Genomic DNA, 27,427 nt, shown 5'->3' on the forward strand with positions numbered 1-27,427 from the left:
TTGTGTTACACATGACTTTGCATCCACATGACTGCATAACTACAGTAATAATTAGATGTACAGGTTTTCCTAAAAGGCTGAGGTAGGTGGCAGCTCCAAGGTCCAAGCCCAGATAGCAGCATTTCCTTTGACATAATATCAGAATAAAATGAGAACAAGGCATATTAATTTGATTGCTGATTACAGATAAATTCTCTACTCTCAATGTAACCTGCTTTCAGCTACTCTCTCTCCTCCACGTTCAGTGTGAACATTAGACTTAGCAAATGTGTTAATCAGCTCCAGAGTGCTTGTGTTCTGATTTAATAATAATAATAAAAATATTTATTTACCTTTGTGTATACAGGTGTGAGTGAATGTGACAATGTATATACTGTAAGATCTCAGTGTATGGGGAATAAGGGCTTGACAGGGCGGAAAGGGTTCAAGTTCACATGCTGCTTGCTTTTATTGTGGATGCTTTATATAAATGAACAGAATAAAAAAGATGAGATAGGAAAAATAAGAACAAGGCTTGTGAATTATACATTTTCTGTAATTCTTGCATTTTTTACTAGGTTTTTTTTTTATTGTTCAACTCTGTTTTCTACCTGAATCTCCACAGCATACAATACTGTACCATTCTACTCCAGTCTTTGCCAACTGCTGCATATCACAAAGGGATGTCTGCCGTGATGGCCCTGACACATCCAAACCATCCCCAACATAACTCCCAGCCATCAGAGCCGCTATGCTCCGATACAGGATAATGACTGAAGCAAAACGGGACTAAATCCATTGTATGATAACTTATCTCTCTAAGTCTGTGGGACTTTTTTTTCTTATATGAGGCCTTGCGTTTCATAAACCCCAAATTCATTTCACTCTGTATCTGTGCTGATACAGTTTCCCCGTCAATGAGAGGGAACTCTGGGGCCGGGAGATAGAGAGGGGGAGAGAATTCACCGCACACTGCAGGCGTAGCGGGAAAACCAAGATAAGAATATTAAACAGGAGAAAGAATTGTGCCTTCTGCAAACCACTAAGATGACTGAGGATGAAAATGAAAAGGGAACACTCAACTTCAGTCTAAGAATTCACATGACAGAACTTAGAGGGCTGAGTGTGTTTCTGTGTATTTGTGCATGAACATGCGTGTCACAGCACAGTTTCCAAAAATTGTTATGGAATAATTATACTGTACATTGTTTTACGAATGCTCCTTCAATTCAGTTATGTATGTTTCAAATAAAATTAAGGTAATCTGAAACATCCTAAATATGCAATTTTGATTTAGTCATCATGGCTGATTTCAAGCTGTGGAATCCATTTTGGCTCTGTCAGAAATTAAGCACCAGATTCTGATAATATGACTGTGTCTACAATCCACGCCTACAAACTGAACAGTATGAATATTCACTTAAAATATTGCTAAATACACAGGCTGCATTTTAAAAACATGAGGATGATGTGTCATTATACTGTGTATATATAAACTACAATTCACAAGAAATCCATTTAACAATATGTTATGCCTCCACCAAATTCACAGAGGTTTTAATTAAAATGTTTCACATTGTGTGACATACAATGAATGCTGTCATACAGTATGTTTGTGTATTTACATGTTTGTGCCTTTTACCTGCATTCAACAGTATCTTAAACAGGTGGATTTATGTCGGTTATGTCCATATCATGTGACAGCATTTTGCTGATTGTTGATCACTGCTTTGCGTTGCGACATTGGAAGTAAGACAAGAGATGCATAAAGACAATCTTGCTGTTCACAACTGAATCTAAGTCAGGAAATTAATCAGTCCTGATGATGACTGAAAATTGCCCAAGATTATGTTGAGACATCTTCATTGCTACATGTAGGAGGAGACGATGGCGGCAGAGCTGCCATTTAGCCTGCCAGTGGCCCCAGGCGATGCTTCTTCTCTAGCATTCTATCTAATGTCTGGCAATTAAAGACCGTCTAACGGCCTGAGAGAAGGAGAGATGGAGTAAGACAGGAATAGAGAGAGTTACTGTTAAATAGTGAGGTTCAAAGAGAGACAGGTGATAGAGACAGAAAAGAAAGGAGTGAAACACATAAAGACAGGCACACACACAAATAGATATCAAAAACTGGATGATCCTGTTAAGAAAAGCCTTAACTCTATTGTGCACAGTCTCTGTGGTGTGGTCACCTAATACAGCAGCCACTTGTACCTGAAATTCTATTTAATCTAACAAGAAGTACTCAGTTGTTGTTGGTGTAATTTTTCACTTCACACTAACAGGCCCTGAGGGACATCCTCTCATCTTCTCCCAAGCGTTATCTATACATTTCAGTGATGTGCCCAGTCCATACACTCCAACTGTTCGTCAGGCAAATCCATCCTGCTTAGTTTCCATTCACATTAGCAGTTGATTCTAATGCTTTCCATATCTATCAATGTGACAGGCACAGCACGTTGGTTTGTTTCACTCAACGGGAGAAATTAATCACACACATTTAGTGTAACAAGAGAACATTTCAGCTCTGCATTAACTATGCTCACGCTGGTTTTGATGGCCATATTAAGACAACATTTTCAGACTTCTCATTGACGCTATTTGTTAACAGCTCTTACTTAACTGTCATGGCATCTTAGTTGAAATTGTAGTGTGTGTCATGGTTTTGAGTTTCAGTCTACTCATTCATTCTTTCATTCATTCAGTGTAATTGTTTGTGCATTGATGTAATATGTCTGCTGTCATTTTAGATGCTGCCACTCCCACCGACTGTCTTTTCCACTGGTTTTGAAGCTCAGAGTGGGCTGCCCCACTAACGCAATCTTGGCAGCACATTACTTTTTTACACACACCTAAACCAAAGACGGGAGCACATGTGGACGTCTGTGGCAAGTACAGTAGCCTATACACCTCCATTACCACTGCGCTGGGAGTCTTGCTCGAAGGCTAACCCAAGGCTGATTCACATGCAGCTAATGGCAAGTTAACATGGTAACCTAAGAGCCAGAGCTTGTAAGTGACACTGACATCTGCTTATTAGTACTAAATAAATAAAACATGAATTCCTCTCACCTCAAGAAAAAACAAAAAAAAACAGAAAGACTTGTTCTGTTACTCAATTAAGTGCCCAATAAGCAATGATGTTTCTAACATCTGTGTGGTAGTAGTAGACAAATAGTGATGGCACCCAACTGTCACTCAAAGAGGCCATGCTCTCAAGTATGGAAAATCTTAAGCCTTTAACCTGCTCGTAGAGTCGTCATAAATGGGGGAAGTAGCCATAGAGACCAAAGCATTTTTTGTGAAGACGTCTATTTCTGTTGTAAAGTTGGCCGTTTTAACATAATTTCAGTATAACACTTATGCAAACCCTTTGTGTGGATGTGCGGAACAATTTCTTTTTTCCATGCAGGGCAATGTTTCAGTGGATAAAAAATAACATCTTTGACACGTCACTCAAATACTTGTTTTTTTTTCATGAAGGGGCAGGATAAAGCAATCGCTGTCAATGGTAGTTTCATGTTAAGTAAAGCATAATGCCGGTACATTATAGGCAGATTACATCTATTAGTTACTGCTGTGCTGCATGTAAATGGCATGGCCATGGGAGAGCAGGAAATCATTTTAAACTTCAATAAGTTACAAGCGGTGGCAAGTCTACCCATAATCTGCACAAAGCCCCAGGCAGCAATGAGGCTGGATGCAATTAAGGGAGAAATAAAATTCTACACAGTAAACAAAGAAATAATGTAAAAAGACTGAAAGAGGAATGAACATCCTGGAGTGAGATTGCCTCGGCTTTGATGAGGTTGGCTGTTGCTTTCTTTAATTGTCACAGCGTAATGCTACTGTTTTCAGCAAGCCATTCGTTGCACTCTGACAAGGGAAGGATGACTTAAGGCAAAGGTGTCACACTAATATGACTTTTAAATTAATAATACACATGTCTTTGTCATTTGAAATAATAACATGCTTCAACTTCAGGAAGATACAAGACTGCCGACACACTTGCATAATATTGTTCAGGTACACAAGGGCTTTGTGATGACGATACGGGAAGACATATGCCAATCATTTACCTGTTTGTATACAATGTATATTTGTATACACTGTTTACATATAATATGGTCTATGTATCTATCTATCTATCTATCTATCTATCTATCTATCTATCTATCTATCTATCTATCTATCTATCTATCTATCTATCTATCTATCTATCTTTTATAGCCTAATGTTATACTTTATTGTTTTCACACCATGTCATATGTTTTCCATAAATTTTCCTCATTACTGTGTAGCCTCTCCTACATCCTACAACCTGCAGCAGGTTTTGTGTTGAGAGGATGGGAGTATCCCGACTATCAGCGGCTCATGTGCAGCTCCTCCGGTGTTTTTATCTGATCGCCCCGCCCCCGTCTTCATCCTATTGGTCCACCGGACACATACCCCGTATCTGCATTGGACGAAACGGCCGTCCGTCGTCGACGTTGACAAAAAAACCAGGAACTATCAGGAAAGAAGTGGTGTGTTGGCATTCCGGCGAAAATTAGATCAAAGTGCAATAAAAAGCCGTTTCTTCTTTCGTCCTGCGTGTCCACGTACAAGAGCCAGGCGCCGCGTGATGCAGAGACGTTTCTACTAGATCGACGTACTTTACAAATAAACAACGACAGTGTAAGTATCTTCACCCATACAATGACTGAAGGCTGCTTCAGGTCAATTACATCTGCATTGAAATGTTTTTCGAGTTTGCTCAGAGGCTAATAAAGCACTTCTGCTAATTCAATACTATGTCAGTCTTGAAGACATTCTTCCGGTTTGCAGAGAGAAAAGTAAAAGCCTAATGCATCCTGATATAGGCTATCTGTCCTGAGACAAAGCCTGTCCTAATACAGGCACCCTGTAGGCTAATAAGTTTTCTGTTGACACTGTTTTAAGAAGGTATTAGATGAATTTAAAAGAAGTGAGCATCAGCACATTCATTTCATTGCAATTAGGATAGATAGACAATGAAACTGTACTTGATATAATGTTGTCCACCTCTGCCCTCTGCAACAGAGTGAGGGCACAGATACAGTAGCCTAACTGACTTCCTGAGTCCAGTGTAGCATTGCTTTGCTCTGTGTTTTTCTGATGATAGTCCAATCCTCAATTAAACAGAGCAAAGCAGAAGTTGTGCACATTGGAGAAGCTGGGGCACAAAAAAACCTCAACCTCTAAAACCAACTACAAGTAGTAATCACTTCTCTGACACATTTTCATCAATAACTGAACATTAAAGATCTCATGAAGGTGGATTTTAATGCAGAACTGTTGCATCAGACTGTATTTCTTTTCGTATGGTGGACCTAAAATTAATTTTCATCCAGTGTAGTTCCTGTTTTCTGTTTTGTCCACATGCCCTCTGGCGTCAAGTCTTAAGGGAAACTGATTTGCGTACTGGTTTCTATTCCTTCTATGCAGTCTTATGGAAATTTGATGCTAACTTTCTAAATTTTGTTGCGTAACCATACCCATGCAGCAAATAAAACTATTATCTGACATTTAACTCCTTGGATTAATTTATGCAGCGCAGTGCACCTGCATATAATAATTTTAATCATTAAAGTCATTGTTGAAAAATGTCACACTTGCTAGGCCTAGATTAGATTTCCAATTAAGTGAGATTACGGTTTACACTGACTAAAATGCGTTAATCCTATTGTCCTTTATATTTGTTAACTACAAAAATAGATGGTAAATTATTTCATGAGCACCAACACTGTGATTGTGACTACAGTATGCTTAGATTTTTTTTCTCTAATAGTCAGCATATTCCCTCGCTTTTTATAGCTCACAGCTGCAAATTCAAAACATACCATAACACATGATGGGTAGAAGTTTCCGAGGGGAATCACTACAGGTGATGGCAAAGGTTTGAAACGTGTTGTTTTTGTTGGTTTATGATAACACTGTGACGATGCTGCACAATACAACATACTGTGTCCAACTGTAAACATTACATTTTGGACAATTTCCTCTCTTCCTTTTGTCCTCCTCTCGCTTCCTTTAATTTGCTGACTGTGGTTCCCAGCTGCTGGAGAACAATAGCTGTGCATATATCCTCCCTTTTCTGCTGGCACTAACAGTGTTTGAAATGTAGGTGAAAACAGTGTTTTTAGTGTAAGGTAAAATTCAGGTCTCCCAGGGCAGCAGCAGCAGTCTCCCATGAGAAGGTATCAGTCAGCACAGGCAGCCAGCCACGCTTCTTGAACATGCTAATTCAGTCTCTTCCCTCTATTCCCCGGCTGCACCTCTAGACTCTCCACCGCTCTTGTTCTTCTTGGATGCACATAGGTTTTTTTTTTTTTCCTTTCGTATTCACCTCTGTTCTCCCCTGTGCACACCTGCTTGCACATTTTTCTTTCTGTCACATGTTAACTTTTTTTTCCAACTTATAATCAATTATCATTAGATTAACATGGCGTGATAGATGTGCAGCATTATTTGCGTAAGCATATGAGCAGGCGACGGCGTGAATGTTTCCTTTTAATAATTCTCATGTCTTTTAGCCAAGGGAACATGTTAGAGATTTCGGTATCATCAGTAAGCTCGGGCCTGCCCCTCGACTCACACTCGCTTTTTCCACTATTTTAAACAAAAGGCTACACTATTGATTGATGCAGTGTGTTGTGAGGGAGCCTGTCTGGAATTTAGAGCAGAGTGCTCACTGAGAAACAAGGATGTTGGATGGATGCAAGGAACACACAGAGGAAAAAAAGTATTATACAGACTTGTTTATTTCTATTGAGTGTACATCTATACATGCACATGCTTTGACATTAACGTGCACTCGCGCAGCCCTACTATGCCACCTGGAATTTTATTCTGTTACACAAGCATGGTCACACACTTGGTTAGTTACATGTGAAACCTGAGCATGCTATTTATATTATTCTCAACTCTTTCTCTTTACGTCCCTGTGAGCTGTCAGGGTAATCAAAGAGAGAACTCGTGGTGTGAAGGGAAATGGCGTTAGACTAAATGAGATGGATAGGAAGTGCACATACTGTGAACATAACACACATCGAAGGTGGTGAGAATGAATTTAATTATGTCTAGCAGATGTATGTGTAAGATAAACCATCTGCCTGATCAAAACCGACTACTCCTCTCTATATATGATTGTGTATTAACTTGAATCCTTGCTACCGATTTCACAAGTTATCTCAGCCTACAGTAACAGGAATGGAGCTATATCCGTATTTGATTAAACTAAATGATCAGGTGTAACCACTGAGGCCCAGCTGTGAAATTCTCTCACTCTGAAGGTTGTTCTTCCTTTTCGTCTTATCAGGCTGAGGAGGGAAAATGGGAAAGAAGGATGCCAATGCCACCGGATTACCAGTTGATCAGTACCGAAAGCAGATTGGTGAGTCTCCTGTTAATCCATTTATTGATCAATGGTAAATTAGTCCGCTGCAATCCAATCAAGAAGCATCGTATAGATGTTTTTGACATTGGTTGTAAACAGATGTAAAGAAGTGCTCAGATTGCCTCATTGTTTCGTCACTTTAAAGAAGTTCTCTGGGCTCTCCGGGCGTCTGCCTTTAATATTGCATGTAGTATGCTCTTTGACTGACAGTTTAATCAAAAAGATAATCAATACATTAACTGGCAATTAAAACAATAAGGTCTGTTCATTAATTCATGATGCTTTTTGACAGTTGAGATTGGTCTTCGACTGATTGTGTAACTGCATTTCAACAAAAATCATTACTCACTGCTTGATGTGAGCCGTCTCAACCACAACACAGTAATCAACTCAGTGTTCATAGAAACAAGCTAATGTCAAGGATAATAAATTATACATGGTACTGTGTTGCAGTAAAACTCTTAAGTGTATTTCCCAAAGTGCCTAATTGCTCAACTTTATTGAAGACCTTTAGTGACATTGGCTATGTAAGAAATAACATAATTTCTTAGCACCGTGACCCTTCTCCAGTTTGTAGTGGATTAAGAAACTTCAACGCAGATCCTTTGGATTAGAACTCGTATACAGTACATGCTGTGGAAGTAATTACATGTAGAGATGAACAAGCAGCCTCTGAGGTCACGTTACAGACGGACAGCAAGTTTTCGTGCTTAAAAAACTGCCCCTTTCATATCATGTCAGAAGCTGTTTTGTCAAAGTTAAATACTGCTCTAATCCTGCGGTACTTTGTTTCCCCATCTTTCCCCTTACATCACAAAGGCCTAACTAAGGCAATATGGTTGGTATCAATCAAAAGTTCGGTCCCCTTCAGCATGCCAGCTGTGGTTGCTTGAAGATCACAGCTCATATCATGTCTTTTTGTTTTTGTTTTCCTCTTGTGGAGCAAAACCAAAAAGTCGCCAGTGGCAAAGCAGGATAATTGTGAGCAGCTATGAGTGACGCAAACACACAGGCTTAAAGTTTTTACTTTAAATCCCAGGAGTGGTATATTGTGCACATGAAATGCTGCAAAGTAGTCTTCTTAGATACAAAAGGTGCATTATTACAGATCAAAGGAAGAAGATTTTTAAACAAAATGAGACGAGGCTATAACAAACTCTCTGGTATTGGTCTGCATCAACAAGTAACCTTACCAGGAACCAGGAGAAACACGTTCCTTCAGTTGAGATGATAACAATCACAGCTCTGGAGGATGAGCTGACATGAGTGACACAATCCAGGTGATGGAAGCTGTAAATGTAACACCTTGGATTTTTATGACGGATGAGTGTATCCATGGTGATTCCTCTGATTGTTGGAAGTCTGAGAAGAATGTTTTTAGATGTAGTCCTCTGACATTTCACGTTTCAGTTCAAGCCTCCCATTTGGTAATGACTGGGGTTTTTCATGTCATTCAGTGAGACAGGCCTGAAGGTTTTTAAATCTGGAAGACAAGACAAATTAATCTCATTAGTAGCTCATCCATGCTACCACGACGCAAGAAGAAGAGGAGGAGTCACAGAGGCATTCAGTGCACATAACTGTATTTAAGGATGCAATATGAAAGGGAACCTCCAAGTTGGCTTAATATTTACCAATGTCCATTTAAATCCTCACCCGGAAGTGACTCTGCAACAAAGGCTGGTTGAGCACATGACAGATTCTCTTATTTTATCATATCCAATTTGCCATCCAATGTTAAAAAGAGCTTTATTTGATCAGTCATCCAAGGTAAACATTAATCAGGAGGATCCTGAAACCCTGCTTACCTTAGATGTGTTATCCCTGCATACAAGTATACCTCTTTGAGGGTGTTAGAAGCCCTCAACTTGTTTTCTTAACCAGAGAAGTGGGAATAAAAGATGCTTGGATAAAGTCTTTAAATGCTGTTCTTGACTTGCTTGTTAAAATGCTAAAAAAAAAAAAAAAAAAAAGAAGTTGTTTCATGACTGGTAAATCATTCAAAACAGCAGCTCTTTCATGATCACAAGGAGTTGCCAGAATCTCTATTTTCCTGTTGGAGTTTGCCTATTGCCCTCAGGAAGACCATCAGCTCCGTGCTTCAGTGAGTCCTTTTCTGAAGCAGACAGCACTGAGATAGTCATGGTCTTCACGACTAATGCTTTTCACACAATCCAGACTTCTCCAGAGCATACAGGTTCTTGGATTAATGTCCACTGCCAACCGGACATGTAGTCCACAGTTTGTTCGGCCAGCCAGTCAGCCAGTTAGCTACAGTAGCTAATCGATGTTTACAGTGGACCGGCCCCCTTCCTCTCAGAAGATGGCTCTTTGTCGTTTGATACAAAGCCTCAGATTTTCCTGGGGTTTCAAACTCATAGTGAGGGGATAAGTATTAAAAGGTTCATGAGATGGTCTTTTGAGCACAGATTTTGCACATTTTTATCACTTTTACATTGTGCTCTTTGTATCCTATCCATCTTTTCTAATCCCATCTGCCAATGTTTAAAAAAAATGTCATTGTCAAACTGAGAGAGATCACTATATTTATCTTTCTCTCATGTACGACATAGCCTTTTGAGATATTTCCTTGTTTTGTTTACTCTGCGAGACTATAGGAGCTGGGCCTCATAAAGCAGCACCATGGTTGCATATGTTTTCATATTGGGACAGAAGAATTGGATTATTTAGCCTGCAGATATCCCTTAACCGCCTGCCATTGTGTAAAACGCGGCAGGTTCAACAAATGAGAGACAGACATAACATAACAAGCTCATCTCCCACTGTCACATCCCTTACCTGGGGCGCAGAAATCTTGTTTTTTCCTTTTTCCTTCCCATTTAGTGTTTTTCTTTCTCAGCACATCTCATCAATTCAAAAATATGTAACAGAGGTGTCAGGGACACTTTGGTCCACTCTCCTCCGCCGCCTCCCTCCAAACCCTCAATTTCTTCCATTTTCCCTTCCTTTTTGAAAAGAATGGCCATCAGGCAATTTCAGTGAACCACTGTTTAACAGCAAAGGTGGAAAACAGTGCGTGTGGGGGGGGGGGGGGCATTGGAGAGGAAAATGAAGTCTTCAAAGATAGCATGGGGCTGGGTCTTCTGAGAACTGGAATGGGCAACACATGGTAATTTAAAATCGTAATAGGGTGACTTATTCATGGTGCATCAGCAGTAGTCCAGGCTGGTTGTTGAGCTGTACCATCATCTCTGTTGGAGTGCTTTTGTCATGTCAGATGGCCATCAAGGGGCCACTGCTGACACTCTTTTAAAATACCATTATTAAGCCTGTTATAATTGACTACTCCAAGCTGCCCTCAGGAGAGGCAAAGCTTTAGTGTTCTTACATGGAAGTGCAAGTGGTCACTCTGCTGCTGCCCACTGAACAAGCCAGAGAAAATTGACTGCACGGATACACCTACATTTTCAAGTACAGCACAGCAGATTGGAAAAATATTGGCTTAGAGGGCATCATTCACATCTTTTATAGGAAATCGTCTATACCTGGCAATCAAGTGTGATAAATTTAGATGCTATAGGGCTTAAAGGAGTGCCTTTCTTCTCTTTTCCTTATGTAACAGACAGTCTTCATTTAGTTGGCAGAAAGCTGACTGTGGTCAAGTTATAATCATATTTCCATGCATGTCTGAGCTCCACCTGAGATTTGAGCCCCCTTCCCTCCCGTGACATGATGCAAAGGAATAGGCATAAATATCTCCCATGTGTCTGGCATCAGCCCTCCAGTTCCACTGCCATGCATTGTGGCAGATGCCAGCGATCTGCACCATGTGGTCATTGGCTATTTGGCCGCCATGCTAGACAGACACAGAGGAAAATCATAGCACCACGAACTGTCAGACATGCTGTCAGTGTGTTGTCATTGTCCCAGGATTCTCAGAGACTACAGGATGGTGGCCTGTCTGCCCAAACCACCCCATCACTCTCCATGTTGTGCTTAATGCAGAACTGTTAGTCCCACTCCCCATGGACACCAACACACACTGAATCCCTCAGATATGAAGCCTGTTTCTCATGACACTCTTGTGTGATTTGTTGTTTTGTTGTTGTCATGACAGTTGTGTACAGTAGCGTATGGTAGCATAATAAATGTTATTACTGTAATTTATTCATGTGATACTCCACATAATGAATGGCCTGTTTGTTTAAAACTAACCTGACCCGAGGTCACATGTCTGCATCCAATAGAGAAGCACCAGGTTTTTTGTCATATTTGAAAACATGGCACAAATTGAATAGAAGCTATTGAATGGACAAGTGGAGATAATAAAAAATGCCAGATCCCTCTGAAGGCCTGTTTTTATTTTTTCAAACCAGCCTATAGAGCTCGGCATACAGAGGTCAGTCTCCCATGTGATCCACTGATCTTCAATTGATGAACAACAAACAACGAGTTTCCTGAAGCAGTCCAGAGTTTTAATTTATGGCCCATGTTTGGTCGATATAACAAAAGTCCCTGATTATTGTGGCAGTAGCTGATTTTCCACAGTTATTTGACACAAGTATAAACAAGACGACAGCAGCTTTTCAGAGACAGAATGCTACTGTTTTTTATACAGTATTCTTATTCATAACAAAAATATGTCAAATAGATCTCCTTTACCACGATGCATGACTGAAATGTAAAATGTTTGAAAGCAAGTCATGATTCAGTTTTAACAGACACATTGTTATGGGCTGGATATGCTGGTTCTGATGCAAGTGATGGTTCACCAGTGGCATGAAACCGTCACAGATTAGCTGCCTGTCACACTCATCAGAATATTAACACTGTGTAAACAAATACTTACATCCCTTTTTTATATAACCTCTTAAAGCAGGATTTTCCACCTCTGCCATTACCTTACTGTAACAATCTAGCATCCAAAAGCATTTTTCAAAAGATTTCATATGAACCCTGCTGTACATTTTTTTGAAATGACTCAACCCAGTACAGATGAGTTGTATTATTATATAGCCAATGGATGGATGGATAACCAATCTAAGTGTGCAATCTTTTTTGTACATAAGTAATCCACAGAGGCATCTATAAATTACCTTCTTGTTGGCAATCTCTGATCTAATCCTGCAAGAAGAAACCACTGAATAAGTTGTTAGTTAAAGGGATAGTTCAATATTTTGGCAAATTGGCCCATTGCCATAATCCCCATAGTCATACAAGCTATTTTTAGAACGGCAGAGCCGAGCCACGAGCTGCTCGAAGCTACGCTACGGAGGCTCATAGGATTTCTTGGTTTCCCTAATCAGACTCATCAAATACACAATCCAACAACTCCAAACGCTCTGGTGGACAAGTTGTGACCTGCACATTCACCACGCTATGAGATAATAACGGAACGTTATGAGACAGAGTTGTTTTCAAGGCAAATGCAGAGAAAACTGCCCTCAACAGGAACGCGCATCAGCGGTTTTGCATGAATTTACATGAATATTACGTTATTACTGTATCTCATAGCGTGGTGAATGTGCAGGTCACAACTTGTCCACCAGAACGTTTGGAGTTGTTAGATTGTGTATTTGATGAGTCTGATTAGGGAAACCAAGAAATCCTATGAGCCTCCGTAGCGTAGCACTGCGCAGCTCGCGGCTCTGCTCCGCTGTTCTAAAAATAGCTTGCACCGACAATTAAAGGTAACGAACCTACTGCTATGACTATGGGTATTATGGCAATGGGCCAATTTGCCAAAATGTTGAACTATCCCTTTAAAAGACAAATTATGTGGGTACATTTTGAGATTTGTGATTTCTTTTGGAATTATCATTTTTGCTTCTCATTCTCACTCAAAGAATATAAAATTGATAAATTGAAATTGATGGATATTGCACTTGGCCAAATTGCAATTTGGATTACGTTGTGTTTAATTGTGCAGCCCTAGTTTTCCTATGTTGTTGTGTTGTCACCCTGCTCCTCTCTTGGCATATTCTGGCAGATTTGCCTTTATGGTTTAATGCACTGTGTAAACTGAGTGTGAACATGGAGTATATTCAAACAGTAGTACATGCAGCATAGGTATTTACCACTGCCTTGTCGACCCTTCTTCTGGTGTCATTTTAATGGCCAGATTGTGTGACACACAAATAACATACCTTTCCCCTTCTCCTTCAATCACATGTGGCTAATTTTAGCTAATAACTCCTACCTGTCTCCTCATGCTAAACAGAACAATAGCTCAGGATAAAAACGCAGTGATGCAATGATGAAAAAACCCGAAACGCGTTGAAGAGAATCTGCAGTAATGGCGTGGGAGATGAGGGCCACTTTTACTTTTCTCTTGTCCCCTTGACATGAAATCACTGACGACCTCAATGAAAGGCACTCTCAGCGGAGCCTCTCAGCGGGCACTCCAGGCCGCCTCACAAGGGCTAATGTTCCTCTGAGACACGGCATTGTGGTTGCTGTACAGGAGGACAGTGATGCCTTTTCAGCGTGGCAGGCAGAAGCAGGGAGGGATGGGAGGGACGGCGTGTAGCCCAGCGCAGGTAGATAATTGGTGACAGAAAGTGTCTACAGCACCGGTGCAGCAGGGGGAACGGCAGTGACAAATAGGAGTGCTCATAATCCCAGTTCAATATCATCAGGACTGTGTGTGTGTGTGTGCGTGCGTGTGTGTGGGCGTGCAGGCTTCAGACCCAAGCAAACAAACCACAGGAGAAAAGCAACATGAGGTTTTAATAGGAGCAGAGCTGTAATACAACAGCACTACAACACCTTACACAGTCAGACGTAATTCTTTGGCATTTCTCCTCAGTATCAATGATTCATACTCCTACTTGGTGTAATTATTCTGATTTTGCTCCAGTTAAGTATTGATTCTTACCAGATGGTTATGGGTGTATTGGGTTGTGACGATTTGTTTCACATAAACATAATTTCTCCATGTAGACGTGGAACAAGTTTATCCCCAGCTCAGGTGAAACTGCAAAACCCCCTTTAAAAAAAAGAAAGAAAGAAAGAAGGAAAGAAAAATCTGCCTTTGAAATTTAAACCCCAGCTTGCTTAAATTCTAATATTGTTTTGTCTTTTGAGTTTCCCTGAGGACTTTTTTTCTTTTTGTGCAGCAGAAAAGGTACCATGAGAGATAACAGATTGCCAAACAAAGTGAACTACTATTAAAACGGAAAAAAGCAAATAGTCGACTTGCTGGCTTCAATTTTAAGTCTGTGCACAGCTTTTCTTTCTTGGTAAACTTTTAAAAATCTGTATTTATGGCTGCCACATGAGGCCAATAGAGTTTCAACAATTCTCTGCATTTTACCTGCAAGACAAGATAATTACCTATTCTCTATTCATTTTTACACTTTTTTTTTTTACACACCTTTCAAGATGTTATCTCACCCTGTGCTTTCTTCTATTTGGTCCTGCAGTGTTTTTTATGTGGCTTCTTGCAGCCTTGCCACAGCCACAACCAGCCATTTTTGCAGTCTGAAAGTTTTCCCTCTGTTTCTGTGAATGGAGAACAACCTGAGGTGCCCTCCAATCAAATTTCCCCCTCTTCACTTTCTGACAAGTGGAGGAGACATCCAGTGGCCCTCCTAATGAATTCCCACTAGCGCACTGTCTGCTCCTGGCAACATGCTCCCCATTTCTATTAGCCCTCCACTGAGTCGGAGGGAGGTGGAGGAGAAGTCCGTGACCAGGAGGGATGGAGAGAGAGAGAGAGAGAAAAAGAGAGAGAGAGAGGAATTGAGTGGAAGATCTCAGAAAAAAGAGAAGCAAAAGGAGTGAGATGGTTGAAAAACAGAAAGTGTGTAGTAGTATGCAGCTCTGTTTGTTTTCAGAATCACAACATACACACAACTCTCTAGCCCTCCTGTCTTTCTGGCTCATTTTCAGTCTTTTCTCCCCCACAACCTTTTCAGAGGGATGTGGATGCTTTTTTTCTCCTCTTCCTCCCTCCTCCACTTGTTTCCTCTTCCAATGTAAATGAAGTTCAATTGGCTTGGGGTAAAAACTCAGCATGTCGCATCACTAACTGAAAAAAAACCTTGAAGCTGGCCCATGGGCTTGGTCCCACTCCGTCAAACACATATTATTCTATCCTTATGAGGACGAAGACGATCCATAGATTCCCCAGCCTGTCAGCTCTCGCCTTAATCTAATCCTGTTCTATTCCCCACACTGAAGTCCTAAAAATACCATCTTTAAGGACTTGGTAATATGTCCACAATATGAGTCATACACACACACACACACACACACACACACACACACACACACACACACACACACACACACACACACACACACACACACACACACACACACACACACACACACACACACACACACACACACACCGCCACACTGTTTAGCAAGCTGTTGCCCTTCCACCCTATTGTTAGCAAAGTTCCTTTTCCTGCAGTGTGTTATTTCTAATTAGACCCAGACAGTCGGCTCTGCCTCGTGTGAAACACACACACAAACACAAACACAAACACACACACACAACCAGGTGGCTGGTTTGCCCCAAAGAGTCACCCTTAAGACTTGAGCCCACGGGAAGTCAGAGAAGCACAGGTTGAACCGTGTGTAGCTCAGACCAGACAAATGCTCTGCACTTACATGTGCAGAACATTGTTGAACTTCTGAAAGTTCAGAATTACATTCCACCATCTTTTATTCTTGCTTTTATTAATTTGTTGTTAACCATGTGACAATTTTTACAAGTTACAGTAGAAGGAAAACGGTGAGAAGGCTCAGAGCTTTGTCATTGCTGCCTCAGTTAAAACATATCTATCCTCTATCAAACCTGTCCATGAGTTGCATTTTCTTCTTGTCATTTGGAGTAAATATTAAAATGGAGAAACTGCTAATGGAACTTGTCTTTGAAATTACAGCAGAACTCAATACAACAAAACATATTCAAAAGGACACCAGCTAGTTCTACAGTGATTTGATTTTCTTCTCTCTTTCAGGCAAACAGGACTACAAAAAGACAAAGTCGGTCTTGAAGGCCACACGGCTGAAAGCTGAAGCAAAGAAGAATTCCTCTGGATTCAGGGTGAGACTTTCCTGGACTTACTTTCTGTTTCACATTACCGAGGTCTGTTATCTGTATGTCTTCTTCTATTTCTGCCTGTCTGGTCTGGCCCATCTGCCTGACTGTCTTTCTGCCAACCATCTTCTTTCCATTTGTCTGTCTGTCTGCCTGTCGGTAGGAGAGCCTGCCTCACCAGATCACATTTGATATCCAAGACCCTTAACTCCTTTACAACTTACTGTAGGTCCTTTGGGAAGGTAACGGTATAAATCCGTCTGAAATGATGTGACGTGGCCCCCTGCCTATCTGTTTAAGATCTGTAAAGGAGCTGAAAACTATCGTTGAGGAAAGGAAGGATCCCTATAGAATAAAATTTACAATGTACTCAATCACATCCGCAATAGAGAAGAAGACATAAAATACAGCTTTTTAACACATAATGAATTCCTGGCAGGTTTAAGAGTCAAAAATCTCCATTGGAATGAGACAAGGAAAGACAAACGCAGAAAAGAAAAAGAGAAAAGGAGGGGGAGCTGAGGAGTGATGTGCATGTAGGACACAAGATTTTGTTAAGTTTTTACACTGAAGTAGTGACGCTAAGTAAACTACCACTACACAGCGGGTACAATCAATATTTCAGAAGAATCTAAATGAAGAAGAAATATGAAGAACATTCTCAATGAAATATTTAAACAACTGTATGTGAATGACAAAACAGACCCAGATGAAGCTCCAGGTTCAACCAAAAATGTTGGCAATTTTCTGAAAGATTTTTTCACATCTCAATCCCAGTCATCATCTCATGTTATTACATAGACCATATGGCTCAAAAGAATGATATAACAACAATGACTTACAATGACACCTGAATTCAATATATCCTTATTGACAAAGGAATTTGCACAGACTTGAACACTGATAAATATTGAAATATTATGCCATATATGGAAAGGACAGAGAGTTAAAGTGCATGGCACAGGCATTATACTTGACCATGTCTTTTGTATTGTTAGTCTTTTGCTGTTATGCACTTGAAATGAAGTACTGTGTCCATTCAACAATTCTGCATCACTGCTTATACTGTACACGCTTTTTAGTGAAAATATTTGAAACAGACAGAGTGTAAAGGAGAAAAGGTATAAAAAAGTGATAAGATAAAGTTGGGTAATGTGTAAGTAAAAGGGAGGCGAAGGTGTTGCCAGGCTGGAAAAGTGCGTCTCTTGCCGCTGCTTTGTCACACTGCAGCGATTAGGGGCTGTTGTGCAGGCAGAGACGGATGACTCCACGTTTATCACTCTGGCAAACGTGCCACCGCTGTTTATGCTTTACCTCATTCATTTGGCCTGCCAACAAACAATTTTACTATTTCAAGGTTTTTCCTCTTGCCAGTGAAATTGTTTGTGAATCTACAGTCTTAGGTTTTTTAATCCTCTTTAAAATTGCAAACACCATTTGATGGAATCAAGTCCTGTGTGGGTTTTTTCTCATTCTTTTTCTTTTTTTCTTTAAGGTGAAAGTCAGTTGTAAGAAAACATATCTCAGACATGTCTGCTGTTGTTTTTTTGCATGTTTGTTTTTCTTCATGGCTTTGGAAATTGGTTCTGTTTACAGTACATCAAAAGCCAAAAGGCTTCACTTCCTCATTAAGCTTCAGTTGGCATGTAGTACACATAGATGAACAAATCATAGTGAGGATTAAACACTGGGTGAAACGGTCAGGTTTTAAAATATGCATCTCTTAGACACGCACGGCCTCATTAAGCACGTCTTTAATCCAATTAGATTAGTCCATATCTTGAAATATTGATATTGCTCATGAATAATTCAGGTTTTTCATGCCCAAGACGAGGAGAATTTTCAGGGGTCGGATTAAAAATACCTCTGGGACGAGGATATTAAACTGACTTAGACCTCTTGGCCTTCAGTTCGATTGAAATTCAGCCCAGATGTAATGGATATTTGGTCACGCTTGCTTTCCCATCGAGTCCTTTTAGCGTTATATAAAGTTGTGATTTTTACACAGCTTGGCGATGACAGGAGAAACACGCCCCCCCCCCCCCCCCCCCCCCCCCCCCCCCCCCTTTCCTTACTGAATCCTTTGGTTGCTGGCAATGATTTGGTTATGGTTTATATAGGCATGTTGCTCTTTGCATAAATCTTCTCTTCTCTTCTCTTCTCTTCTCTTCTCTTCTCTTCTCTTCTCTTCTCTTCTCTTCTCTTCTCTTCTCTTCTCTTCTCTTCTCTTCTCTTCTCTTCTGTGTAAATGCTGCTCTCAGATGCAGCTGGCATCTCAGAAGGGCCAGCAGACATGCGGGCACAGAGAATCTGGCATCGACCGGGGCAGCCTGTCTCGGGGCTCTTCCTAGTAGCAGGGCAGTCTGGATAAGTTGGCAGAGAAAGAGATGGAGGGACGAGGAAAGAGAGAGCGACAAAGGGAGAACTTCTGTTCACTCAACAGCGATCAGTTGTTTGGGCTGCGCAAAATACTGACCTGAGAAGCAGAGGAGACCGACCACCTGTTGTGCTGTTGCGTGTTTTCCTACAGACGTCGAGTCATGTTGTGTTGTGTTTACGAACATAGCGTTTGTCGCCTGAACGCGGATCTGTAACTCCCCTATGAAGAGAGGCATGAGGTCACCCTCGGGTCAGCAGAGATTAAGACGCTGGCAGGAAGTCTTGCTACAGCCTCTCCTCAGGTTGCCTAGAGAAGAAGAAGCACCTTCGAAGTAGCTCCAATACACGAGCTCGCAGCACAGGAAACAAGCCTAATTGGCACTCAAGCCTTCTGTTCAGTTCTGCACTGTTTTCCCTCAGTCTTTTTTAGTCGCTGAGCCTAGAAAGTTTGGGGAAATATGGACTTGGCAGAGAATGGAGGCTATACCAACTGTCATTTCTGAATGTATGTTGTGTGCAGACCATATAGAACAGGATTTTGTTTTAGTTTACACTTTCCTACTGAATTTCTTCTATTCAGCACAGCAGTTTGCTTATACCATTAATATTTCTTGTGTCATGAAGTTTTATCCTGAAGGAACACCTCTAATTGATAAGAGCTGCAATTACTCAGCGCCATGCATAGTTATAAACTGTTTCATGATAAACTGAGAGGGATGCTGTGTTGAAAACCTAAGTCCAAACTGTAGCATCTGCGTCAGCCTCCTGAACTGGAGCCGACGTCTGGATCTGTTATCTGTGCTGGCCGGTAGGTTTATGAGGCTTGTTTACACTTTTTAGTTTGACAGATAGCACATGGCTATTTGTAGTTTTATTGCCTTTTTATGCTATTTAATTGACAATAAGATGTATGAAAAGACTTGGTGAGTGGTGATGAGGCTTCTCCTGTTCCTGTTTACAAGCCTGCATGATAGACAGAGCTGTATAAAGAGCTTTAGTTATGTAATAAGCCAGTTCGTTTCACTTATCAGTGGATGTAAAGGGAAGAAAGGGTAAAATGTGATTTATGTTCAAGGATAGCCCCTTGAGATGTGCCATCTCATTTTGGAGGGGGTCCTTATTAACAACAAAAACAAGAGTTCAGTCATCAATGGTACAGGTTCATAATAGAAAGTGAACACAAAACATGATACAATATAGAGACACAGACGCCCATTCACACACACTCACTACAATGCTCCACCGGTCCTGAAAAATCAGTTCTGAAAAACATTACAACAGCGTTAATTTAACCAGTCTTGAAATGTAACCTGATGGCTGGTTATTTTACTACTGGGACTTGTACCCATGAAAAACCGTCCATGGCCCAAATGCACCAGCAGTCAGGGGCGTCACTAGGTTTTAAGGACAATTTAGTACACAAGCACAAAATTTCACAAGCTTTTTTGGACAGGTCTAACAAAGATACAATACTATGTAAAAATTTTAGGCAACCATTAGATTTGTATTTTTATCAGTCTGTTTATTGACATGTCAGAATGAAGATAGGTGTTTGAGTAAATAAATCAAGAGTACAGTAGAAAATGTAAATTTTTCATCTCCGCCTAGGAAAAAAACACATTATTTAGAGTAAATTTAGAGTATTGAATCATGGGATAGTAGCCCAGTGAACCTAAGAACTAGTACTGTAAAGTAACATCTAATGAGTAACTGTGCAAAAGTAGATGCTAAAAAAAGGGAACCTGAGCACGCAATAAATATTTCACATTAATTCAAAAATGATCGCGGTTATTTTGACAACAACACTGCTATTTAGAGATCTAGTAGCTTACTCTCTGTTGCCTGCTATCCTGCTTTTTAGCTAAAGGTGGACTGACTCCTTACTCTCCCTCTGTTGACATCAGAGCTCCCTACAGCTCGTCGTTGGAGGCTCGGAGCGGTGCTTCAAACGAAGCCGCAGCTACATGGGCGCTACCAACACACAACTGGGAGGGGGGTGGTCACACACTTTAGTTGTCCTTAACAAACGAATTAAACGATGGAATTAAATGGAACACAAATCGCAAATAACAAGAGACAGATTCGGTGACAGCTGGGGTTCTTAAAAGGAGAATACAGTATATGTCACATAATAAAAAAACACTAAATTATTTTGGGGGGGCTTAAGAATACTTTAGGGAGGCCAACAAGCTACCAACAACTGCGGGGAGGCGAGCAGTTGTTGGTAGCTCGTGTGTATGTGCCGCCCACATACAGCCACAAACACACAGACAAACTCTCAGGCTTAGCACGTAGGAGCACACAGACTGACATACACGTACGCACACAAACAAACCCAGGAGGAGAATAAAAGGAGGACCAGATGAGGGGATGTCTGTTGAGCTGTGGCTTGTCGCCAAGGTGACAGAGACCCAGCTCCCAGCATGCTGAGTGTGCTGCAGCTGCCGCCGGTGCTAAGAGAGCCACATGATGAAGATGATGATGTGCTTGGGCCCCATCCAGGGGTCTCCATCAGAATGTGGGTAGAGAGGCTGTGTGTGTGTGTTGGTGTGTGTACGTGTGTGTGTGTGCTGCCCATAAACGTGTTTGTGAGACAAGACAAGAGTCAACACAGTGGGCCACTCTCGAAAACAATGATCTCAATCAAGTGCAGGTGCTTTCTACCACTCAAGTGTTTTCACCAAAACCCCTCCAGCTTGTTTTCATAGACAAGTCACTATAACCAGCTGTTCTCTTTCTCTTTGAAACCTGAGGCAGAGGAACAGACAGACAGGGTAACAAAAAAATGGATTGAAATGCTTACCTACGTCAGAGACTCAACATTTTCTTTGCAATTTTTTTTGTAAGAATTACAAACGCTTTCTTTTTTTTTTTCATGTTTTTTTCAAAGCTGCCAGAGAACACAGGCAGAAGCAGAAAACAATCAAGGCACTGTGATTTGGTAACAGTTCTCTTTTCTCTGAGGCCTCGGCAAAATAGAAAAGTAAATCAAGCGGTGGGAGCCTGGCAGTTAATATATGAAACTGAAGTGCATGAAATTTAAAAGTTTTCCAATTAAGCGGGGACTTTAAGCTGTTTGGAGGCTGTCGGGATGGAGATAAACGTGGGCTGAGGCTAATGAAGACCAATGCTGCTGATGACTAGGCACTACAACATGTATACAGATAACTGTGGATGCTGCAACGCCTTTTAATTGTCACCCCCTCCACCGCCACCGCCGCCACCCCCTTCATCAGAGAGGAATTATTATTAGCCCCCCACCAACCCCTCGTTTGTGCCGAGCCTTATCTCGCTCTTGTTTTCCCTCTCGTACTTGCTCTTGTTTTTCATTCTGTCTTTTCTCTCTGCAGTCTGGCCAGTGGGTTGAATTTGCCGTTGTCTCTGCGTATGCCTGCTGCGTACGGCTATAACCCAGCTGATGTTTTCTCAAATTATCATTCATATGTATATGTTTTTGTTTGCTTCTATGCTTTCAACATCAGTCCCAGCTCCTTCTGTTTTGTCTTGTTTGCTGCCTCTCTGTTTGTCATTCTCCCTCAGTGTAACCTTGTATCACCTCGGCCGTCACTCAATACACAGCATAATGAGACATTACAGGCTGACTTAGTTTACATGGCTCAGGTAGTTTTTTTCCCTCCATGAATTGAAAAATAAAATTAAAAATATCTGTATTAGTAGAAATTGAAACTGCTGTTTGACTAAAATCAAACGGTTTGAACTCACATGTCATGTCACCTGTGTTGTCGTGGCCCAGTTTGCTTGTTAAAAACTAATTTCCATGTTCAAATCAAATTATTATTATTTTTTTAATACCCTCCAATCAGCCTGTACTCTGCACTCTCTTTTAAAGCTCTCCAAGCTCTCCAGTGTTGATTAGAAAGTTTGCTGCTAATGAGTTCTCTTGATAAAGAATAACTGGCATTGTTCAATACTCTGAGTGGCCCTAATGAAACTCCAGCTGATGAAGATTGTAATCGTGCAAGCGCCACATAATGAACGAGCGCTCCAAATTCCCATTTTCAAGTTGAATGCCACTCCTCTGGAAAGCCTGAATTTGTTTGACAATTAACCAATAGAAAATCTAAAAAAAAAAAAAAAAAAAATAGGGCATTTTTTCGAAGAAAGTTTGCGTTTCACTTGACAAATGTCAGGCGAGCTGTTGAGCCTGGTGGTTGCTGATAGAAGAATAGATAATCATAACTGTGGTCAGTCAGAGCTTGCTTTCTTGCTGTTATTGTGACTGATCGGTGCATGATATTGTACTTTGTGAAAAGTCTTTTTCTTGGATGTGGCTCCAGCTTTTATTCCATAGTATGTATTACATATATATTCCATCTTGGAAAAACCCTGAACAAAACAAACATTAATTTTCAGGGTGTATGTGACACTTTAGTGAAACAAAATTTTACAAACGCCAAATAAAAATTCTATCAATTTTTTCTAAACTGGAAAGAAAAAAAAAACATCTTAAAGCTGGTGGTCAAACCCAAGGGGGCAGTTGTGGGTCTGAGAAGTGAAGCTCACTTCCGCGTTCAAAAAACTGCAATCCCCTCGGCTTCCTCTGGGGGCTGGTGTCAGAAGGGAGCATTCCCCATAGACCCCCATGTTAAAATCGCCGACTTTACATCCTCAATAAACATGTTAAAAGCCTGGTGTCAGCACGCTTTTTTTTCTCAATCGATAGTTTCTACCCCCCCACACACTCTGAGGGGGGTGAATTTTTTTTTTAACTCTACGGTTTTACTGTTATGAGGTTAAAACTCTGGCCAATTACGTTGAGTGACAGGTCCGAGCAGCTCCGTGGACAGCTGCTTGGAGGCCAGTGGGCGGGTTCTCGGCCGGCCAATCCAACATGGTGCTGTTAGGCCGCCATATCTGAGTCACAGAAACGACTCCCCAAAACCAATGGGTGACGTCACGGGTGCTACATCCATATTTTTTACAGTCTATGGTCAAACCTAGTCTGGTGCAGCGTACCCCAGCCCCAGGGTTAAGGAACTACTTTCAACTTTGACTTGTTACGATATATATACAATACAGCATTTCTACCATTATCAATTCTGTAGTATTATGTTTGCCGTCATTGTCACCTGAACCATTTTATTGAGTCACGATTTCCCACAGTGAGTCTCTGAGAGCAGCAGAGAGTGTTTGTGTCATTAATGTGCAAATGGCTCCATCAGAATGAGAACACCTACTGCGGGGACCTGGTTTACTTTTAAAGAGCCTGAAGCCATTTCCACACAAAAACAAAGGTACATTCTAAAATGCATCTGTTTAGGCCTGTTTTGGCCTTTCATCAGCCCTCAGCTTGTTGCTGAAAACAAAGCTTTCAACAATTTAAAAAAAAAAGAGAGAGCGAAAACCTCTTCAGTGTGAAATTGCTTCAAAAACAGCAGTCTGAGACAGGAAACTGACATATGATTAGCAGCTTGTTAACATGTTAAAACAAAACCAACAGGGCCGATTGCTTATTTTTATATGTAAAATGCAGACATATCTATGTAAAACAACTGTACAAACATGAATTAGGATTGTACTTAAAAAAAAAAACTCAAAATTGATTAGAGTCCAAGAATTACAGTTACTGTATAAACAAAGTCACTGTGTTTTATGGGGCAGTCACCGAACTGAGTGAGAAGTCAAACACTTTCCTGAAGTCATCACTTACTGTATCCAGCAACAACACACCAAAAGTTTTAACAAAGTAAAAGAGAAGATGAAGACACATTTGTTGTTTTGGCACTTCAATGTGTGTGTGAACAGAAAACATTAAGATCACAAACTGCAAGGAGACAGGGAGGTGTTTGACACAGCGTTTTAATGTTTACCTGCAGCAGTGTGAAAACAGCGTTGACATGTTTGTCTCTTTATGCCAAAATGTTTTTTCACTTTCAAATCTGAAATAAAAGAGTGATGACTGACATTGGTATAGACACATTTGTCTTTTAAGGGCATGGATATAAACAAAAGTTACAGTTTAAATTTTTTAGTATAAATTATTTGATATAAAAAAAAAAGTCTATTAGGAATGCAACAAATCTAGATGAAAAGAAAGACAATGGGGACTTGGCAAATATAGACATGACACTAATAAATAAATACCAGAATTACAGAACGCTTCAAACAAACTCAAGCTGTTCCTAAGTGTAAAGACAGACGAGGGTTCACAGTATATAAATAGCTCCATAAAAGAACCCTGTACTTAAAATGTTTTTCTCTTCCCTTCTCAGGATGCCTTCCTCGTCATCGCAGCAATCGTCTTGTTTGTGCTCTGCGTCTACGCCTTCTTCTACCTCAACCTGAGCACTGAGATTAACCTGGATACGGACGTGGATTAATGCTGTTACTGTACAAGACTTGTGTCTAAATGGTGTGGACACAGTCTGTCCCAGTTTTGTATCTTTTTTTTTTTTTTTGCCGACACATTGACGGTGAACTGCCTCTTATGGAGAAACACTGCAACGTGTGAAACAGTTTCAGGCCATTTTTGGGATTTGACATAAATTTCCTCCCGTCCTTTTATTTTCCGTGTGGGGATATGCAATAAAACTGTACTGACATTAATTATACCACAGTTTTACATCTATATGATTGATTATTTCCCTGATGTAGCTTTGATTCCTGTTCTCTGTAAAAGTCAATGACCCCTTTTGCTTCATGGTACTTGAAACATTCTGCTGCAAAATCAGCAAAAGAAAGCGAACCCCTTTTTTTTTTCACACCAGCCTTCCAAACTACAGCCGAGACCAAGCTTTGTTAATCTTATTCTGCAGAGTCACGTCCCTGTGTTTTCTCCTCTAATAGAAAAATGTAAATCTCCCGCTGAAGCTCTCGTCACATCCAGACAAACACTTGCCTCACATTCCAGTGCACAAACCTCTCTCCTCCCGGATATCTGGAGATCACAAAGTGTGAGATTAGAATCCACAAAGCCCTCGTCCTGATTGAGCGTGTGTGCAGAATACAGAGCGACACATTGTACCTGCTGCACATACATGCAGCACTTAGAGAGACACCCACGGGATTAGCATCACAAATATAACGCTGCTCTTTCATTTGAATGGAAATGACATACATGAAGGATGATTGAATAAAGGTGAGCCCACATGTTCCTAACAAGGAACACCTTGTTGGTTTTCTTCCTGTCAATTACTGTATGCGTTGTTGTCCCCTTAAGGCTGTGATGTGTCTCTGTGGAGCAAAATATGAAGGTTAGTCTAGTCAATGCTTCTTTTTCTTCTCTTACTCTTTGTGCACCCGACCAGTTAGATGTAAGGACTGACCTTCTGTTAACCATTTGAGTCCAAGTGCTTCCACTGTTTGAGTTTCTTTGTTAGAAGAGTGGACGGTCAGGGTCTTTTCAACAAGTCCATTTGCTCTTTTTTTTTGGTTGGAAATTGCACATAATTATTCATTTTTTGAATACTTTATATTCTGTGCTTTCCACATCACCCTGAGCTATAAGCAGTTCCGACGTCTGAACTGATGCATTGATTGTTGAACTGATTCTTTTATATCTGAGTAATCTATAAAAGGCCAATTCCAAATGCACAAAAGGCCTTGTGGCTGCTTTTGTTTCCAGTCTTCTTCTTTAAAAAAAAAAAAAAAAAAGAAAGTCTTATGTCTGTGTGCGATTGTGTTCTGTGGGCTTATGGGATTCTCGAAATGTGAGACACATTTTGAGCTTTCAGTTTCAGCCTTTTCTCCCCTTTTCTCCCATGACCCTCCGACCTCTAGTAAAAGACTACATGTCAAAGAAGCCATTATGATAAGCGTGCACCCGTACCCTCACCCTGTGGCTTTTATCAGGCCGTGGTACATCTAGACCCCCTCCCCACACACACACACACACACACACACTTCTTCCACATGTGTAACAATAGACAGCCTGACCAAATGGACCTTCATACATGACACCTGTTATCTGAAAGGTCACCATTACCAAACACAAGGGCTCTGACATCAGCACAGTGGAAAAGATCTGGCAGCACGGCCTATTTGTTCAGACCCATGTTTGGCAAGATGAGATGCTGGCTATACTTTTCCCAGTGGTGTAATGGTCAGTGCTATTTTTATGTTGCTTTGTTTGGTGTAGATATAAACATTTTATTATTTGCTTTGTTATTATGATTCAGTTACTGGATACTGTGTGACATACTATTCATCATTACTTTGTAGTTCTTTTGTTGAATTGCTTTAAAAATGACCAGAATCATGTTTGTCTTTATAAGGAAATGAAAAAGTGTATAATGTTAAAAGATTAAAGGACAATTTCACTTGCAATTCATTTATGTGGTGTGACTTGATGGATTTTCATCTTTGAAGTCTGGACCCTTTAGCTGATGATTCAAATTTGTCACATCTTAAGCCGTTTATGTGGCAGTGTAATTACTGTAATTGCAAATATTAAATGATCTAAAAGAGGGGGTTGAATTTAATCACGATGACAACTGATCAGGCTGTGCATACCCAAGATAACACCTTGACATTAAGTTTAACTACCAGTAATGTTTCATTCTTCTTTAGCCCTACAGGTTTATATTTCGCTGTTAAACGAAGGTGTGTAGTCGTTACTTTGTGTCTTAAAAGTTAATGAATAAAAAATGATTGCCGATTTACTTTTATGGGCTAAA

At 40.6% G+C, this 27,427-nt stretch overlaps 1 protein-coding gene across 1 annotated transcript; it reads left to right on the plus strand.

Moving 5' to 3' along the window:
- Window positions 1-4,482: 4,482 nt before the first annotated feature.
- triqk (triple QxxK/R motif containing) lies at window positions 4,483-27,070 on the plus strand. The gene is made up of 4 exons (XM_083981851.1): window positions 4,483-4,656; window positions 7,319-7,393; window positions 16,333-16,418; window positions 25,025-27,070. The coding sequence occupies exons 2-4, from the start codon at window positions 7,333-7,335 to the stop codon at window positions 25,130-25,132; spliced, it is 255 nt and encodes an 84-aa protein (XP_083837977.1). The 5' UTR covers window positions 4,483-4,656; window positions 7,319-7,332; the 3' UTR covers window positions 25,133-27,070.
- The last annotated feature ends 357 nt before the right edge of the window (window positions 27,071-27,427 follow it).

This window comes from Trachurus trachurus (assembly GCF_905171665.1).
Source record: "Trachurus trachurus genome assembly, chromosome: 11".
NCBI classification, from domain to species: Eukaryota; Metazoa; Chordata; class Actinopteri; order Carangiformes; family Carangidae; genus Trachurus; species Trachurus trachurus.

Coding starts and splice junctions, on each gene's coding strand:
- triqk (XM_083981851.1), top strand. CDS start 7,333: ATGGGAAAGAAGGATGCCAATGCCACCGGATTACCAGTTGATCAGTAC. Junction 7,394..16,332: donor TCAGTACCGAAAGCAGATTG/GTGAGTCTCCTG, acceptor TCTCTCTTTCAG/GCAAACAGGACTACAAAAAG. Junction 16,419..25,024: donor AGAATTCCTCTGGATTCAGG/GTGAGACTTTCC, acceptor TTCCCTTCTCAG/GATGCCTTCCTCGTCATCGC.